At 30.9% G+C, this 21,418-nt stretch overlaps 1 protein-coding gene and 1 long non-coding RNA gene across 2 annotated transcripts; both read right to left on the reverse strand.

Annotated features, from left to right (window-relative positions):
* Positions 1 to 2,309: 2,309 nt before the first annotated feature.
* On the reverse strand, positions 2,310 to 3,379 carry LOC122598120 (zinc finger Ran-binding domain-containing protein 2). Its single transcript, XM_043770722.1, has 4 exons — positions 3,296 to 3,379; positions 2,772 to 3,125; positions 2,594 to 2,671; positions 2,310 to 2,475 (listed from the first exon to the last, which is right to left on the reverse strand). Exons 2-3 carry the CDS (start codon positions 3,095 to 3,097, stop codon positions 2,599 to 2,601), a joined length of 399 nt encoding a protein of 132 aa, XP_043626657.1. The 5' UTR covers positions 3,098 to 3,125; positions 3,296 to 3,379; the 3' UTR covers positions 2,310 to 2,475; positions 2,594 to 2,598.
* An 8,775-nt stretch (positions 3,380 to 12,154) lies between these two features.
* On the reverse strand, positions 12,155 to 13,018 carry LOC122598603. The gene is made up of 3 exons (XR_006323663.1): positions 12,954 to 13,018; positions 12,483 to 12,821; positions 12,155 to 12,332 (listed from the first exon to the last, which is right to left on the reverse strand). It is a non-coding gene; the product is annotated as an uncharacterized LOC122598603 (long non-coding RNA).
* Positions 13,019 to 21,418: the final 8,400 nt, after the last annotated feature.

Consider the following 21,418-nt stretch of genomic DNA (forward strand, 5'->3'; position numbering starts at 1 on the left):
GGTATAGTGACAGGAAAGAAATATAATGAAACGAACAAGGGAGTCGCTTGATGCCAAAGAAACTAAACATGTTACGTATACTACCAATTAAGAAATTTTGGCATGAAATAAGCAAAAAACGTGACACATATGGCCTGCATCATCGAGTAACTTTCCCAAATCCAATAACATTTTGGATTCTAATATTGGCATGAAGTTTGCATATATTCAATTTATGAGAAAGATCAACATGAACTTAGCCACTTACACAAGATCCACTTTTTAATGTAATTTAAAAACAAAAAACCCTTATTGTTAAATATTAAATTTGATTGCATTCAATCAAATTATTTCAGATTAAGTAAGTAAATTCATTCAAGTTAGTGTAAGGTTACTCATTTGATTGAGACTTGTGAGTCGTGACTTTAGAGAAAGTCAAAGTTTAAATACGAGTACCTTTCAAACTAAACAAATATATAAAACTAATAATAAAATATAAAATTATGTAGATATTGTGGATATTTTATGACGAACATTGATCACTATATAGCTTCGATCACCACCGAACAGGATTATGTTGTTACCTCACTCTAACTTATGATTTGTGGTTTCAAGTACTCCAAAACATCTATTGTAAGTTATTAATTTATGGAAGCTAAATTTGTACACTAGTAAGCTAATTTCAAGTGGATTCAAATTTCAAACACCTTATCAGTATACAAAATTTCAAACACTTTATCAGTATACAAAATTTCTGTTAAAACAGATATTTAATTAAACTCCTACAAATGAAATTTCCTGCATATCTCTATTGGCTAATTTGATTCAAATTTGTTTGATTATTTAACTAACGAAAGACTGAACAAGATGCATGGTTGTATTTCCCGTATGAACGAATACGGATAGATAGATAGATGGTGTCTGGCGATCGATTATTTTTACTTAGACTTACACGGCTTAATTAACTACTTGGGTATCTGGTGGCAATTTCCTAACTCTAACCTAGTCACCCTCAAAATTGTACCTAGCGATAATCGAACTTGAAATCTCTTGTAAAGTTCTTAAGATGTTATTAATTACTAAACCACCTTAGGGGTAGCTAGTGATCGAAGAATTAGCTGACTTTTTTCAAATTTCAAGATGAGAATGAATAGTAAACCACAATGAAAGATCGAAGAATCGTTAAGCATTTCTTTTTACAAATGTCAACCTCCCCTATTGGGAAGAATTAGAATTAGAATATGTTACAGAACCTCTTATATTCTAAATTTGTAATTATATTAGTTCTATTTTTTTTAAACATCTTAATTACTTTCATTTCAATCACAGCCAACTAGTAATTAAGATTTCTGCCCGTTCCAAAAAAAAAGTAATTAAGATGCTAAGGGAGCATAGTAAGAACACTGAATTGTAAGGATCAATACAAATATACAATTGCCCAATGCCAATCCAATCTAGACATCTAATGTTCCCTTTATTATTTCTACTCGAAATCCAAGTGTAACTAACACAGAAGGATTACCTGATCGATCACAAACAAACAGATTACCCTGTTCCTTGACGTTGAAATTCACTTCGTTCCATTAGCACCGGATAACCCATAGGCCTATTTGAATGCCGCCATTTAAGATGGTTGTACACTTCAATTTAGGTTCATATATATATATGAACTAGTGATAAAAAATAAAAACATTTCATAGGAATAAAGGCCTTATTAATTATTTAGGCACTTTACTTTTAATGTGACATTGGTTCATCTTTTGGGGAAAAACTGAAAATGGACCTGTCTGCTTTGTATGAATCACTCATGAGAAAAGAGCATCTGGTTCTTATCTATGCAAATTATTGAAGTAGTTTTAGATTCTTATCAAATAATTAAATAAATTGTTATTGCTCGTGAATCAATGGCTAATATAACTTTTGTTTTAATTCCCATATATAGATATTCCTGGTATCTATTAATGGATACTTTTGTTTATCATGCATTGTGAGTATCTAATCACTAATTAAAATTTTCGATAGGAATGCTTTTGAATGCCAATGGCATGATATATATACATAGACCATAATAGGTGGCATGCATGAAGTTAGAACTCATAATATTCCAATATATATGGACCATAATTAGTACAGTATTTCTTAATTCAAATGAAAACACATACATGTAATTAAAGGTTGAATTGCTTCATAAAAATTGATCGATCAGATAATGTACGTACGTAATTCAGTGACATGCAAAAGATTTGTACTCCATAAACTACTTCATGTAAGACAGTACGTAAGAGGAGATTACATCGATCAAACATAAAGTCAGAAACTATCGATATTAATTTGAAGCATGAAGACTACTTTGCATATATTGATGATAAATTAAAATCGGCTAGAGATAAGAAAAAATCTAACAAATCAAGTGAAAAAGAAAAAAAGAAAAAAGATGGAAGTGTGGCCGGGCTCATGATCTCTTCGATCAATTCTTCGAATTCATTAATTTGCTTTCTGTAAAATGAAAAATAAATCGTTATACTACATTGATTGATTGATTGATTGAGAGGCCGGTAAAATTAAAATAATTATTTATAGAAATGAAATACTCGTATATATATTAGAAAGTTACCTTAATTAATATTCCCTCATTGCTTTGCATTTATAGCATTCCATCCTGCTAGCATAATTATGCACTCCACAACCCAATCTGTTTAGAGATTAAACACTACTAACATTTCATACAAATTCATTGGTTTTATTTTATTTAACTTGATCGATCATATTAATTAATAAATATAAGCTGGTACCTATTGCAAATCCAGTCTCCGGTTTTCCATCCTGGAACAACAGCGGTATCATATCCATAACACGTTGCAGTTGATGCGGCCATCATAGTAGTATAATCTTTATGTGCACCACATCTATAACACGCGGTCCTACTAGCGTAATTATGTGTCCCACAGTTGAATGTCGCACAATACCAGTCCCCAGCCAAGACCTCCGTTCTGTTCATCCCGTAAGATGAAACCTCATCAGGGCTCGCAAATTTGGGACAATGACATCTTTGACAACTGTCACGTTTCTTGAAATTCATATGTTGACATGCCGCGCACATCCAATCTCCACTGCTCATTTTCTCTAGCTAGTAAATGTTTTAGAACCTGAAAAATGCCAACAAATTAATGTTTTTTTTTTCCATCATCTTAATTAAGCTACAATCAACTATATATGTATGATACACAACGTACTACAAAATTATGTTTTCAAAATATGGCAAAGTGTCACATTTTAACTACTCTAAAACCGGACAATCTCCAAATAAAGTACTAACCTCTTGAGAATGTTACGTATTGATATTTGTAATGAAGGAAGAATGAAGCAAAATGCAAAGGAATAGATGGTATGACAATTTTTGAGTTGGTGATTTTCTGATTGAAACTTGAATGGTTTATATAGTTGCCAAAAGATTCTAAAGCGTGGGACCCATGTAAAAACTGAAATGCAGTAATTAATTATCTCCTTCTATTTTCTAGACATCTATATCATAGTGTTGTTGTCATATGGTCTCCTCGAATGGGATTCTAAAAGCAGCAAAAGTTCCATTTTCATGTAGATAAACCTTTGTATAAAGTTTTATCTTGGTTCAGATAAACCTTCCTCACTTTGATCATATTTGATCCCTACAAACTGAATTTGAATCCACTTGAAATTAGCTTACTAGTGTACAAATTTAGCTTCCATAAATTAATAACTTCCAATAGATGTTTTGGAGTACTTGAAACCACAAATCATAAGTTAGAGTGAGGTAACAACATAATCCTGTTCGGTGGTGTTCGAAGCTATATAGTGATCAATGTTCGTCATAAAATATCCACAATATCTATATAATTTTATATTTTATTATTAGTTTTATATATTTGTTTAGTTTGAAAGGTAAATAATAACCTAAAACTACTGTAATTTAATTTAATTTGTACATTTTTAATGTTTTTCAGTATCATGTTCGGCGACTCCGCCACTAATCATGCCTAACTATTACATGCACCACTAAATAATACGGCGCGAGTATTTATAATCATGTAGAAAAGTAAGCTTTTTATAAGCGTGAACATCTAAATTCACATTTATAAGTACTATGCGCAATGCGGCAGTGGTCATGACGACAACGTATGTAGTGGTGGGGGCGACTGTTGGTGATAGATGAGACGTTGAGTGGTGTAAACAATTTATGTAAAAAGGTTAATATAGATATTTTAACCTTATAAAGGATTGATGATACATATAATTTAATCATTAACATTTAGGGTAGTGTAGTTGAATATATTTTAAAGGGTGTTAAGTAAATATATTACATATTTTCAGCACTTCTAAAAATAAAATGTTATGACTATTATAATCTATACTTGTTATAAAACAAACTTAACCTCTCTCATTTAAATTTAAGAACATGATATGTCTAATTTACCCTCCAGCTTAATAAATTTTTATTTCTATTTTATATAGTGTGATTAAAATACCCTTAAAAAAATTCAACCTCTATATATCTCTCCTTTACGTACGTAGAAACAAACAGAAAAAAACCCTAATTCACAATTTGTCTCTTCATCCCCTTTTCACATCCCACACAAAAATTCATTACATCACAGACCGCAATGAATATATTTTTACGTTAATAATTATACTGTCACCGTCTCACCACCGCTGTGTTGCACGGACACCTATATATATTGATGTATATTATTAATTATTTTGACATTGAAAAAATCAACATTTACAAGTGCGCATGTGTTAAAAAGTAGTGAGATTTACTTGTAACAAATTTCTTTGTACAATTTTAGAATTTGGAAGCAAAATTGACCTCACTTTCTAAATGGAGCTTTTGATTCAACATAACTAGTAAACATTTTTATGTTTGAACAATATTTATCTAATCAATTTCTTACATGACTTTTCTCCACGTACAACGTTTTATTTCCACACACATTTAAGTATGGAAATATGAATAAAAATATATGGACAGTTGAAAATATTCTTCAGTTTTTTTTTGAAAGGTGAATTTCGCTGAAAACTTCGTATCGCAGAGGTCTATTATACGTTGTCTTAATCGGATCCACGCTAGAGAGCTCCCTCGAAGTAAAAATACCTATTTCATACACGTACAATGTTTTATTTCAACTTATTTTTAGTGGATTTCATTATTCAACTTTACCGTTTTAGTGGATTACATCCTTTTGAGGGATGTAATTAAATATTAAAAACATTTGAACACTTTTCATGTTTTTCATCCCTCAAAAGGATTTAATCCACTAAAAAGGTAAAGATGAAGGACAAAACACACTAAAAATAAGTTACATGGATGAAAACCACAAAAATGTGTAAACCACGAGGATGATTTGTGCAATTAACTCAATTTTCTTTATAAAGAAAAATCAAACACCCCTAGATATATCAACAGTTGAACACCACCTTAATAAATTTACGTTGGTCACCACACGATGTCACTATCCAAAAACGGATATCACGCTGAAAACCTGATTTAATTAGCATGGTTCATGCTGAAACAATATGTCACATTGTCCAATCTCACTACTAGCTAGAATCCTGCCATATTCTGACGGAATAGCGAACCTATGGACTTCCGAAATAAATATGGGGAAAATGTTTTATGTTAAAATTTGGCATTGGGTAACACCACCAGGTCAACGGTCAACCCCACCAGGGTATTAACGGCGACGTCGCCATTAATAGTGGGACCCCCGACAAACTGCAACGCTGCCTGACAGACCACTAAGGTCGAATGGCACGTCATCACTATTAACAAAGATAAAAACAAGAGTGTTGTACTATATGAATTTGCAAATCTCAAATAGTATACACATTATGATCGGCCATTGTTCTTGATCTAATGATCTACCAACAATATAATTAAAAAAAAACATTTTTTTGCCTAAGATAATACCAAAATACCCACGGTTACGCGCTTTTGCCTGGTAAGTTACGCGCTTTGTAAAATTTATGTCAAATTGATTTATAGAATTTGTGACAGATTTCCCATCAGTTGGAAATATGTGGGAAAAATTATGGAGTTTTCCTATTATCCTTCGAAAATTTGTCGGAATGTTATAATTGGCACCTCATTAGTCGCTATTTTACAATAAAACCATATCATTGAAAAAAATCGTAGTAGGGAAACTTTTTTTTTTCCGAACATTTGTAGTAGGGAACTCATAGAGTTGTCTTGTGTATTATTAGCAGGGCGTTAAATGACAGATCCGATCTTAGGAAATATATGTCACACATTAATATCACCAAGTTAAAAAAAAGCAAAAAAAAAATAAAATTGTTTATATTATTTTATTTTATCATTACTAGCACGGTACCCGCGCTATGCGGCGGTGGTCGTGGCGACGACGGTTTGATGGTTGGACGACTGTTGGTGGTGGAGCGGCGGTGAATTGTGTATATAATTGATGTAAAAGGTTAATGGACATATTTTAAATGATAAAGGACTGACAGTGTAATTTAATCATTAATGTTAACAAGATAGTGTATATGAAAGTATTTTAAGGGGTGTTAAGTGAAAATATTACATATTTTCAACATTACCAAAAATAAAAAGAGCTATTTTTTTATAATATAGTATAGATTATTTTATTATTATTATTATTATTATTATTATTATTATTTTAAAATGGAGGTGACAATGTATCAAAGAACAAATTTTCCAGGATTAAAGTTTCATGAACAACACACACCCCCTCTTTACATGATTCGACTTACATTATTTGTGCAAAAAGGTTTCCATTATATTATTCTCTTTCTCACAATTTTTACTTTTTGTAATACATCGTGAGTTTTTTAATGTAAATTTGAAAGGTGAGAAATGCATGCATGATACCATATTTTATTTTGATTTTATTGCTTTCTCGCTTTGGTCTTACGATTTACGAAAGCATGGAGATGCATGTATATACATTTATACAGTGTATTAACAAATGGGAAATACTCAACAAACAAACATTTACAAACAATCTTTATTAACTGAGTTGTCACAATAAATGACTTTTGATTTTTCTCTTTCTTGATTCTCTCTCCATATATGATAGGTCCATGTTTAAACTATATATTGCTCAAATTGGAACTATGTATACCTACACAAGAAAGATTTATTTGTTAAGGTATATATAGTTTCAATTTAAACTATTTCTTACATATAAGAAGATAAATTCTATTTCCCATTCCATGTAGGAATAAGTTCCTTATATAACAACAATATATGCACCATCACAAAGTTCTTATTCTTCTTCTCCCCTGATTATTTTTAGGCAATAATTCATATCCCCCACTTCAAGATTCAATCTTGCTATCACTTTAAAACTTTTGGTGTGAATTTCATACAATCTAATTAGTGTATAATTGGCATATTTTAAGTTCACAACAAAATTATTTTTGAACCGGCTCAAAGAGATTATGAGCTCCGTCTCTGACCACATCGTATAATATTTGATTTTTTTACGGTATTTTGAGAATTTATTCCATACCTCCCTTGTGGGTACAAGAAAAATTATGGGGTTTGAAGATCTGTTAAAATTCCCAAAATAAGAATATACTTATATGGAGGACCATAAAAAGGTTCTTGATCACTTGAGGGTTTGAGGCACTAATTAATTGGTCAACATATTGCTATTGCTGACAAGACAAGCTTTAGTTGTTTTGATTCCACGCGGTGGACTCGGATGCTTGGGTGTGATCCTAGGATTGGATAATAAAGAATCCTAGTCAGCATACTACTTTGGACATGATGAATATTCCAAGACATTAGGAAGAGGGAGTTTGAAGAATAATGGAGTCATTTTGTCCCTCAATAATAATTCAAAGAATCCATATCAAGTCATGTGATGCAGCAAATAGCCGCTGCTTTTTATGATGGGAATATTCTTTTTTTCCTTTTTCAGATTTAAGCTACGTTATCTTTCTATCAAATATGGTATGTGACCCCCTCATAGTCCATATGTAATGACAGCTTTGAAATTTAAGTGTATAAATAGAGTCAGGAAGGATTTTGTTTATAGATGACACTTATAACAATAACAAAACCATACGGAGTATTATTTATAATTCGGTCTATCAACTAATTATTAGAATCAAGACAATTTCCTCCCTCCGGACCTCCCTTACCCATCAACCGTTGATCGACTCCAAGTATTGATGAGAAAATATGATGAGGTGTCAAATCATCATCAATTCACTACTCTTTTACACAACTTAATTTTTATTGCTGTAAAACATTTGTAATACATACAACTTCGATCACTAAATTTAATAAATAGGTTTCACATTAACTTTGTGGGTTTAAGATTCCATCTCACATAGATCCTGACTTTGTCGATCTTAACAGTTAAGACAAAAGAAAAAAAAGATTGAAATGGGTCAAAGCGACCTATCGTGTCACAAATAATGTAAACATGTATAGACATGAATTCAGTATACCGACAATTTTTACTATCTTAATTACCTTATAAGACATTTGATCCCCTTCATTTTCTCAAAAAGAACTTGATATACCCAAACTACCCTCTTCTTTTATTAATTAATTTAGATATCTTCATCTAATATACTTATAATACCCCTAATAAAATTATTTATAATATACATTCTTCAACCCCTAAAATAACGAAACTACGTTCTTTTATATAAATTAATTTTACATTAATAACCACCTCCGTCGCCGCCACTGTCACTACCACCATTATCATCGTCGTATCGCGTGGGCATGTGACTATTGTTAGTAATGCATATAGTATAAGACTACAAATGACCAGGGAGGATTGCAGCTTGGGGATAGCGGGGCCGATCAGCTGCCTCCACTTCAATTTTAGTACAATATATTTTTCAAATTAAGTAAGAAAAAATAAGTAGGAAATAAATACAAATGTTAGCTTCGTGGTCAACTTGTCATTGAAAGATTAAAAAAAAAATCTAGTTGTTTTGATTTTTAATAGAAAAAATGAAGTATAGTTTAAAAAAAAAAATTCGTTGTTTGGGTATGTAAATTAAATGTGTAGTACACTATAGTGGAACTGTTTATAGAAAATTCATTTTCTTTCAAATTATTATATGTATATTAATTACAAACAATTAATTATAATTATCATAATGTAGAGAAATATATATATATAAGCTAATTATATCCAAAGAAATATATTTTTTGGGTTTCATGCATTATACGATTGAATATGTTTTCATTTAATAAGACCTTGTTTGATACGTGTGATCATTATTTATTTTTAAAAAACTAGTATTTTTAAATATGAGTGTTAGACCCGGTGTTGATAACAAATTCTTTTGAGGGTCCATTTCCAATTTTCGAGTGAGGGCCTTTTTTTTAATTCTTATATACGACTCTTATAAGTATGTCAGACAACTTTTAAAATTATACACTTGTAAAAAAATTTCTGGATCCATCTTTGCAGATGACACTCCAAAGTACTTACAGTACTAAAACTCAGACAATGTTTATGACCTTGAACGTCAGAGTTTTTTTCTAAAGTAGTGTAGTTGATAAACTTATTTACCAAATTAGTATAGTTTCAAAAATATTTACAAAATTAGTATAGTTATAAAAAAAAATTCTAACACTTTTTTATTGTTTATAATTCGTTTGATTTGAAACCTTTTTGCTATTTGTTTATTACAGTAGTATACAAGATATGATGTAATTTTGTTATGTTTGATTTATTCTGAAAATGGTCCTGCATAACATTTTACAACCTTGTATCATGCTTTTATTTTGTTAAAATTTTAACATGCGATTATAAATTCATTGATTATTTTAGTACTGATGATGTGTCTACAACATCATAACTGGGTATTCTTATAGAAATCTATTCAATTTCATGTTAAAATCACAATACCAAGAAACAATATTTGGAGTAACTGAGGACTTAAACTCATAAACTTGTTGATGACATAGATGAACCACCGGTTTGCTAAGTATATTCATTAGATGAGAATGTGACAATGAGTCATCTGATCTACTTATTTAAACAATCAGATATAAGTTATGCAGTCCTTCACTGATTATCTCAGTGGTTGAACACCCGGACTTTTGTCCAAGAGGTCACAGGTTCGATACTCTCGGCTTGTGATTGCCGGCCAGGATTTTGTTCTGGCTTTCGTGGAGCTTTTACCAGGTGGAGCGGGCGGGGGAGGGGATCGGGTAGGTCTATAGTATCTAGTCCGGATACCTGTGATCCGACCCTTGTTGTTCTAAAAATAAAAAAAAAAGATATAAGTTACGCAATAACTAAATTTCCATAGGAACGCTTTAAATATTGGAAATGAGAAACCAATACAATTTATTGCAATACTTGTTTAGTAATATATACAATAAAACATATATTTGGTTACCATATATAATGCTTTTATATATAAGTTGTAATGCAATCAGGTGGGTTCAAGTGTTCAACCGTAAATTTATAGAAAATCTTGTTTTTGTCAAATATTGAATAATATTGTGAAATTATACTAATTTAGTAATTATTTTTAAAATTATACTAATTTAGTAAATAAATTTACTCACTACATTACTTTGAAAAAAAACTCTTGAACGTCATTCATAATTTCCTCATTACCAATACTATCTAATGCATATTTTTCGATGTACTCTTCTTCTGCTTTTGACTTTTGTCTCGGTTGTGATGAGTTTTTCTTATATGGGTTAAATAGATAAAATATTAAATGTGTTGATGGGCTACACATATACTTGAATTAATTCAAGTACAAATTAAACATTTTGTTTCGAAAAATATCAGAGTAAATTAAAACATAAGTTCTCGAAAAAAGTATCAAATTTTGAAACTGGGCTTGTTTATTTTTCTAATCATTAAGTGACTGAATTTATTAAGTGATTTAGTGAATAAATAATGTCTATATGGATTAAGTCAATGTAATTGTTTTTTATTTATTAAATTGTGAAAACAAACCCTTCTGATTACCTAATAAATTAAGTATTTTTGATAACAAACACCTAAAGCAGGTTCTAAAATCTTTCACTAGTAGTTACTACAGAACCACCATTGCTTTTCCCAACAGCACCCTTTTTCCGTTGATCGCAACTTTTAGGTCCGGAAAGTCTTTCACTTAACGGGGTATACTTTGTACCTTCTGGCCCATTTCCAAGATATGGTCACCATATCTTCACACTCATAAATACTTCGTGATTCATATATTTTTCACATACACAAGGTAATTCTATCAAGTCTTACTATGTATTATGAGATCTATTTTACACGTCTTTTATTTAATATCAACACTCATTCAATTCTATTTCCATTTTATTTTCTATTAATGGTATCGTACTCGCGCAATGCGGCGGTGGTCGGGGTAACAATGTTGTGGTGGGGGCGATTGTTGATGGTGGAGGCGACGTCGAATGGTGTATATAATTGATATAAAATTGAATTAAATAGTTAATGAATATAATTTAAAAGATAAATGATTAATAGTGTAATTAAATCATTAATGTTAAGGGGATTATGTACATAAAAATATTTTAAGGGGTACTAAGTGAAAATATTACATAGTATAAATATAGGATGACCTTTTAAACATTTCCCCATTTAACTTTTAAATTACTAATTAGTATAGATTACCAATTCGGGTCAGTTACATCTATTCAAAGGGTATTAGAGTCAGAGCCGGCTTAATAGTTTTATGGGTTTAGGCATGGGCCTAAGGCCCGCGAATAACAAAGGCCCCCAAATTTTCAATAGTTCAGCCTATAACTACACGATTACAACTAGATTTTGCCTAAAGGTTAATAATTTTTATAGTTAGGGCTTGAAAGCATCTCCTTTGTCTATGAACAACAATCAACACTTTTCTTGGAAATCAAAGTTCTATTACTCTGTTAGAAAAATTCGAATATAGATATGTTGATTATGACATTCAAGTTTATAAAAAGCCCTCAAAATTGATCTCCCTTAAGGCCCCCTGAAAACCTTAAATCGACATTGATTAGAGTAGTTCATTGATATGATATAAAATGCTTGAGCCTTTCACAAGCCTGAAACCCGTGGGCTTATATATACTAATTCCATCATGGTGTTTAGTTGAACTTGAATGGTATCGGAGTACGTAGCCCATATAAAATGTACGTCAAAGTCCCAATTCAACACATGTTGAGAAATGCTAAAGATAAGTAAATCTTACATAATTTCTTTGATCATCATCACGGGAAGAACAAAATTACATATAGCATTGTAGGAGCACAAAGAAATTTGCACACAATTTATAGTTACTCCTATTCTCTTGGCCATTTGCATCTATAGCATTCCACCTTACTTGCAAAGTTATGTCCTCCACACCTGTTCAAGCCGATCAAAATATGCTTTATATATTAGTAGTATGGATAATTAAGAAACCATGTTGAACACAAATTAAACATATATAATCGAGTCCTAGTTCTATGTATCATCATAAGCGTTAGTCATCAGCAAAATATGATTAATCATTACCTATTACACATCCAATCGCCAATTTTCCCTCCTGGAAGAGTGCTAACATCATAAGCATAACTAGACGTGGCGAATGTCATCATCATGATATAGTCTTTGTGTGTGCCACATCTATAACACTCCGTTCGGTTAGCAAAGTTGTGCGCCTCACAACAACAATACCAGTCGCCCGCCAACACCTTTGTTTTGTTTGCATGAGTTGAAATCTCATCCGGTGATGCAAATTTGGGACACTGACATTTCTGACAAACGTCGCGTTTCTTGAAATTTGAGTGTTGACATGCACCACACATCCAATCTCCGCTACTCATTTTCTCTTAATTTGATGTGTTTAAAAGCCTGAAACATCAAAGCAAAAATGACTAAGTTTCCTCCCTAATTGAATATGACATCCTTATAAAACTTAATTGGTTAACACGTACGTAATATATATTGGAAAGAATTCAATCAAAATTCAAGCTAGCTACTCACCTTGAATTAAATGAGAAAAGAGATCGATCGATCGAAGGTATATATGTATGTATATGACAGTGGAGTGTGTAAGTTTATTAAATGAGCCTCGATCACTGGTATATATACACAAAAAAAGGTTTTAAAAAGTGAAAGTGACATGTAAAGTGATGATAAAAATAAATAAAAAATTCATTGAAAGTGTCAAGTAGGTAGTTACTAAAATATACAACTTTTTTTTTTTGGCAACTCTTATTTTTAAAATGTCATCAGAACCTTCGTATATAAGAACTTATATTTTTTTTTTTACTCACTCTTATTTTCACAAGTGTCAATAAAACTAGGATTTAGTGAATGCATGTGTCACTAATTATGAAATTAAAGTTTTTTATAGCATATATAGGCGATTTGTACGTATACATAAATTTATGCTCGTTCGGTTCTTCTAAGCCTTGTTATTTATTTTTTCTAGCTTGTTTTGCATGTGCAATTAAGCCATTAATTATGCGTATCGTTAATTAGACGAGTATATATTACTCTATTTAAGGACCAACATTCTCACATGGAAATTGATAAACTCGGACATATATGAAAAGTAATTCGCGGAATTTCCAAGTGGTGATCATAGGTATTGGATTCCAAAAGATCTCAAAAACGTTTGAAAGAAACCTCCCCAACATATGACCTTTCTCGCTTTCATTCTTGAGATATATCACTGACTAGGGGTGTTCGTGGTCCAGTTTGATCCGATTTCGACTAAATCTTAAACCAAACCGGCATTCCCGATTTCAATATATATTAAACCAAACCAGACCAAGCATGTTGTTTAACCAGACCAAACCAAACCATGTAAACCGGTCCGGTTTGCCCGGTTCAACGGTTTCAAGATTTTTTTTTTATCTCCAAATAAATTATGCATTTTTTCGTATCAATAAATTTTTTCATTTTTTTAATCACACATAGAGAAGTCAGGAACTCTATAATCTTAATATAAATAAAAATATTGATAAAGTTACAAATACTTTGTGTTTTACTTAAAAAATATGAAATATTAAATGAGATAAGGACTTAGGGCTTAATATTTTGATCTTTGAGTGGAAACATAATGAAGGAATAAAGCTGAAATTATAAAAGGATAAAGTGAAAATAAGAAAGTATAAAAGTAAAAGTAGATTTATATAAATAAATTAGTGTATATATATTCATTTATATTTTTGGTTCGGTCCGGTTTTTGACGGTTAAATTTTTGCTCAAACCGTAACCGGACAAAGGAACCCGGTTTTCCAAAATTTAAACTGTCAGACCATAATTTAACAATTCAATCCGACCAAACAAATCCAAATAACCCAGTTTAGTCCGGTTTTCACGGTTTAAAGGTTTGATGAACACCCCTATATCGCTTCGTGTAATGAATGACTTGCTTACTAGCTATAAGTATTAATAAACTTATTTGTGAAAAGAAAAATCATATATATAGAAGGCATATATAATTTAGCTAAGTAGATCATTGGTTTGATTCTTATCTCATGCAAAGGTTGGAAGGTTTTTTTTATAATTTAGGTAAAAAATGAAAACAATCTTTTTACTTAGTTAAATGTAAGGTCTGTAAGCATCTTAGTTTCCCCATATATAATGACGGATCTAGGATTTTAAGTTATAAAAGTCCATAAGATTTTGACTCAATAAGTCAATGGATGAAAAAATAACTAAAACGGGTCGGGTTGGTCACTAAGTCCAAACATGTAAACATATATTCAATCATATTACTTGATCATATTAATACTAGTACCATACAACACTAAATTACTTAATATATAACTTATTTTTTTCCACACCTTGATTTTAACTGATTACATTGCTCATATTCTTATCTTATGTAAAGGTTGGAAGATTTTTTTTATAATTTAGGTAAAAAATGAAAACAATCTTTCTACTTAGTTAAATGTAAGGTCTGCAAGCATCTTAGTTTTCCCATATATAATGACGGATCTAGGATTTTAAGTTATAAAAGTCCATAAGATTTTGACTCAATAAGTCAATGGATGAAAAAATAACTAAAACGGGTCGGGTTGGTCACTAAGTCCAAACATGTAAACATATATTCAATCATATTACTTGATCATATTAATACTAGTACCATACAACACTAAATTATTTAATATATAACTTATTTTTTTCCACACCTTGATTTTAATTGATTACATTGCTCATATTCTAAATAAAAAACTATAAAATAGTCCTAAAGTAACAAAGTCGAAACAAAAAACAATGATACACCAATAATGAAAAATATACAAAATATTATTTACTACTGACTAAAAATATTTAATTGAACTATCTTGAGACTTTATAATAATAGAGTTTCTTTAATTTAAGAACCATTTTTTTAAGAACCATGAGAATTCTTAAATTATATATTTGTTTATATATTTTTTTTGTCCATTCATACGTGAAATGATATAAAAATATATGTTGTGGAAGAAATTTTTTTAAGAAACCTTCAAAATAGTCTTTTATGAACTTGTTAACGAATTTGTTCATGTTTTATTGTTCACATGTGACAAACGGCTATATATAATTAAGGTTCTAGAAAAAAATTTCTTCTGCAACATATATTTTTATAATGTTTCACATGTGAATGAATAAAAAAAACATGTGATCCAATATGAAGTATAAGAATTCTCACGGTTCTTAAAAAAAAAAAATAGATTTTCAAAATAGAGTATTCATAATAATAACCACAAATAAACTAACCGATATCACTATGACTTGTATATACAACCGCTACTGAATAACATAATATCCACACAGGAACATTTATTGAGCATCATATCAACATCGTGAACAATAACAAAATAGTTATTGAGAAAAAGGAAACTAAACTAACAGTTTTCTATTGTCACCTGCAAAGGAAGATCCAGGATTTTGATGTGTAGGGGACATTTAAAGAAAAGGTTATCATATGAGCGTGATCAGTGACATGTCAAAATGAATTTATTTAAAATGGGTCGGGTGAATATTATATCTATCATACAATGTTTTAATTTATAATGTTTTATAGCACTAGTTTAGTTCAAGGAATTGGCAATTAATCTTTTCGCATGTGACATGTATGTTGCAAAATTCATATTTGTAAATTTCATCTAAATTTGAGTTTTCTTAAACCATATATATTTAACATAATTGTTGATTAAGATTAAGAAAAAAAAAAAGATTTTGTGACTTTAATTTCAAGTTGAAGAATTTCACATTAACTCAACCTAGAAGCACCTTTCCAAGGATTGAGACTTAAAATACAAAACTTATAGACTAGAATTATCAAATGGAACTTTGTTCTTTGCTAATACTTTAAGTCAAAGAGGGCGACCAAGATTTAATCTGGTGCATTTATAAAAATCCTATAAAAACTCAATTTATCAGTGAAAAAAATACTAGTGTAGTTAATTGATTGGCTTAAGGTTACAGGAGTCACCCGAGCCTATACACCGTCGAGGTATTATAACTCAAAATTCGCAGAAGACGACACCTAAGCAGTTTTTTCTTTGCTTTTCATATATAATTTAGCTACATATGTTATATCCAAATAGATCAAATTATAACCAGGAAAGCGTATAATTTTCAAAAATATAAGGAGGGAGGGAATAGTCACCCATCTTTTCCCATCACTAACCAATCAAAATCTTCCACCTCAATTTTCTCTAATCTTCTCCCATTTCCCCCAAATCACTGGCGTCACTTTCTCTCATTTTCCTCAAATCTCCACCTCATCATTTTCTTTTCATTTGATTTTTATACATCAAATCTAAAACTATATAAAAATAAAACATATACATACATATATAAATATAAATAATACTCCGTAATAAACAAAATGAAAGTAGAGGGGCTGAAATGTAATTAATAGAAATTTACAAACTGTATATATGCATAAACTTTAGGGACCGAAATGTAATTACAATAAATAAAAAAATTAATAATAAAAAAAGAGATCTCTGATGCTTCTTCTTCATGTGTATTATACATACATATATACTGTATGTATATATATTTTTCTTCTTCCATTACTAAAACAAAAAGATTTAGATGGTCCCCCACTTTCCATCCATCAATCACGCATTTTCTCTCTCTTCCTTCCCCCTCTCTCTCTCTCTTTCTTCCACCCATCGGGGTTCTTCACCGCAAATCTTTGTCTCTCTCCTGCGGCGAATGGCCGGCGGCGGTGTGCTCGCACGGCGCCGCTAGCGGGGAAGGCACACCCCGCGACCGTTCCCTCCCCCTAAGTAAACTTCGGAGCTAGCTGAAGGTCGTCATAAGGTTGGCCCGCAACAGTAAGCCAAACATGTCAGAATTTTGGCTTGTACATAAGTATTCGTAATTAACTTTGTAGACCTAGTGAATAGACCGATCACACCAAATATAGACTTATAAACAAAGTTAAATCCTTGTGTTTTTCGTCTCTATTCCTATTTTGCTTATATAATATTTATAATTCTTAGAGTTAATGACATAAATTGTCCCTGTGGTTTACCTAAATAGTCACTTTTCGTCCTTTAAAATTCAAAACCTCAAGGACAGTTTTTTATAGGAGGATAAGGATCACGTTTCGTCCTTTGACTTATTGACCGTCATCTCTCTTCCGTTAACACTCTCACATGCCTTCCACGTGAAGGGTATTCATGTCATTTTGATAAATAAAGGACCATAGATGATACTTTTCACTCTAATAAAAATACCTTAATTATTTCAATTTTCTTTTTTATCTTCAATTTAAAACTTTAAAATCAAAGAAATATCGTGGAAGGCATGTGAGAGTGTCTATGGTCGATAGTGGCGGTGGTTTGGAGTTGCTGGGTCGATAGTGGTGGTATTGGTGGTGGTTGTCGATAGTGGTGGTCGTTGGGAGTTACTGTATGTGGAGGTGGTTGGGAGAGGTGATGGTGGCGTTTGTAAACACTGGAAACCACCTGTCGTCGCCGTTCCAGCCATTAAAACCACCTCTAAACATGTTTCTCTCTTGTTTTTTCCGAGATCTACAATACACCAATCGATCAGATTATCGCCGGCCGTGGTGTTAATGGCATTGGGTTTTCCAGCCAAAGCCCCGATCGATATTTACATTCACATCTACATCTATATCCAGCATCTGGTCTTTGGTTTGATATATCTCTGGTACATGTATATATATCTCTGGTATATGTATATGTTATATATACACCGGAAGTCTTCCTTCTATACTAGTATATGTATATATATGTTTGGTTTGACTTTTTATGTTGTTGGTATTTTCATATGTTTTCCTACTTTTGTGTATCGGTGTATTTGGATTTGGATTGTTAGATGTTGGTTTGATTTGAGTTTGATTTTGAACAAAAAAACCTTTGATAAAAGATACTCATATTTTTCTGTGTTTTGTTTGGAGGTTGAAGAAAGGCTCGAAAGACTAGAATAACCCTCACGTGTGTTAACGGGGGAGAGATGACGGTCAATAAGTCAAAGGACGAAATATGATCCTTATTCTCCTATAAAGGACTGTCCTTAGGGTTTTGAATTTTAAAGGACGAAAGGTGACTATTTAGGTAAACCACAGGGACGATTTATGTCATTGACTCTAATTCTTATTGTTATATATGAGAGAAAGTATCCGCGCGTTGCGGCGGTGAGATGATGGAGATGATAGATCATAAAGTGTGATAGGTCATAAAGTGTGATAGCCAAATGCCTTAACCGTACGGGTTCTGCCCTCGGATTTAAAAATTCGTCGAAGGTATATTGAATTACATCTCTAATGACAAACAAAACCTCCGGTGGGGACACAATATTAAGGGGGCACAAAACTTTGAGATATGATTATGTTAATGATCTTTTCTTGATTAGATTTAATTATTTTTTATTTCTTGGTGATTTTATTTAGAATTATGTTTAATATCATTAAGACTTTTATTTGATTAGAACTTTTTTTCGTTTGTTCAGCTCTAATCTGATATAAGGTTTAAATAGATTAGAAAAAAAAAAGAGATTGAAAATTGATGCCGATGAACTTTATATGGATTTGAAGTTATTTAACAATTGACACATCACAAAAATTGTGAGATAACTTCAAAAATTGATTTTGAAGTATTATTGACTATTTCAGCTTGATTAACTTTATATGGATTTGAAAATTGTTATAACGTTTCAGTTATATATATAAAAGAATTCTTATATAATTGGATTCTTAAAAGTAGGGGGCATTTTTTTCGCAGCTCGGACCGAGCACCTGAAATTCCAGAGCCGCCACTGCCAAGTACCCAACTGTAAAATTTTACTTAATACCCGACTTTACTAATAGGTTGTTCAAATGTGTATTCTACAAAAGTAACTTAACAATATATATATATATATATATATAAGGACTTTTATCCCACACGATGTGCGGTTCTTGAATTATATTTTCAAAACTTTTAGTATTGAATCAATAAAATCTCTAATAAGCAACGTTTGGATAAAAAAAATTGTATAAAATAATTAAAAATATTTAAAAATCAAATATTCAAAATTTTCTTAATAGTCAAATCCACTGCATAAATGAGTGGACAAACAAAATATTAGAATACATTTAAACAATTAGCAACAACAATTTTGTGAAATAAACTTGTTATATTGATTTAGTATAATACATATATTGATATAGACGCTTTTATATGTTAGTAATTAACAAACTTATATATTGGAAAAAAGGTGCTAGCAATTATTTATTTGGAAACAAATTAAAAATTGATTATTTTATTCATAATATGTTGTGATTTTATTTTATTGATATTGTAACAAAAAAGGAATGTAGTATATATTAAATGGGAAAAATTTATAAAGATGATACATAGGAAATATCTTATGTGGCAAAATCTAAAGATAGCTTTAAGTTGAGTTGGATAACTTTAAAAGGCTAGGATAACTATTGTTTTATTAGATATATAGATATAGATATATATATTAGAATTAAAAATGTATAAAACCTTTTTAACTTTTTATGAAACGGGGATTTTTATCAACTTGGTACTTTAAAAATAGATCATAATAGATATTACACTTCTAAACTTTAACTTCTAACATATAAAATCTTTAATAAAAACTAAAACAGTGCGATGCGACAATGTAATGACGGTGGTGGCAGCGTGCGGCGGTAGCAGAGACGGCGATTGGTGGTGGTGGTGGCGGTAGTGGCGACGGCGATTGGTTGTGGTGGCAGCGGTGACGACGAATAGTGTAAGTTATTGATGTAATGTGGTTTTGTTGGATTATATAATGTTGAATGTTGAAAGTTAATTAAAAGCTGAAAGTAGAAAATGCTACTTGTTTTAAAATGTAAAAAAAAATAAAAGTGAAAACACGTTCACCGAATTTTGATAATGTTTAGATTGATAAAAATGAAACAAAACTAAAACTTTAGTGGCCTACAAAAAAAATTCATATATATATAAGAACTAAAACTAATACTAAGAATCCTAAGTTCTGACCGAGACCGGCTTTATCTTAGAAGAAAAGAAGGATAGACTCTCTTTGGGCTCTTTCAATGTTTTAACTGTATAGAGCTTTTTCCAATGCATGGAAGCATGATAAAAGGCTTTTTTGACAATGCTTTTTTATACAACTTCTTAATAAAAGATTGTTTGAGGTAAGGCTTTTTAATAATGTTGATTTTTCACCAGGTTGTTTGGGTGTATGGCATTACATTTTGAAATGACGAGAGAAAACATCTAGACGTTGTGGCGGTGAGACAGTGTGGGGTGATAGGTTGCAGAGTGTGATAGGTCATAAGAGGTGATAGCTAAATGCTTTAGTTGTACGGGCTCCGTCATCGGATTTAAAAATTCGTCAAAAGTATGAAAGACCATGAAATTTTAGAAACACATATATAATTTTTATAATTTTTCGATGTAAGGTTTTTGAGATAAAAGATTTTGAATTGATTAGATGAATAAAATGATTTATGGAGGAGAGAAAAAAAAATAATTAGTTGAAATATGAGGATAGATGAAAATGAGTGGTTAAGATTTGAAAAGTTGAAAAAATATGACATAAACAAATATTTTATAATATAATAGAGATAGAGATTATTTGATTACTGTGTTTGTAAGATACAAATAATTTACAAAAAGTGTTTGGATGAAAAAGTGATTATCCAGTATGAAAAAGTAGTTTTAAAGAACAATCTTTCTACATACTTTTTCAAAACATAATTTTAAAAACGTAAAATCCATTTTGAAAACACAACATCAAACTTGAAACTCGTTTGCACTGGGACGTGTGTCTTAACTTCTTAAGAATAAAAAGATTATTATAAAAGTTATAAATTAAGATGAAAAAATCATAAAAGTTTTTTTGAATAAAGATATCTCAAGAACAATACAATGTCGTGGGATCACAATTTAAATATCAATTGTCCCCTCTATATGTGATTCCTTTATGCATAACTTGACCAAAAGGATCTATATAGTATGTAATATCCA

Source organism: Erigeron canadensis, chromosome 4 (assembly GCF_010389155.1).
Source record: "Erigeron canadensis isolate Cc75 chromosome 4, C_canadensis_v1, whole genome shotgun sequence".
NCBI lineage: Eukaryota > Viridiplantae > Streptophyta > Magnoliopsida > Asterales > Asteraceae > Erigeron > Erigeron canadensis.

Bases quoted from the DNA above. Each gene is read 5' to 3' on its own strand.
- LOC122598120 (XM_043770722.1), bottom strand. From the start codon at position 3,097: ATGAGCAGTGGAGATTGGATGTGCGCGGCATGTCAACATATGAATTTC. The intron at 2,672-2,771 runs GTACCAGCTTAT...ATCTCTAAACAG, and splicing joins GGAGACTGGATTTGCAATAG to ATTGGGTTGTGGAGTGCATA.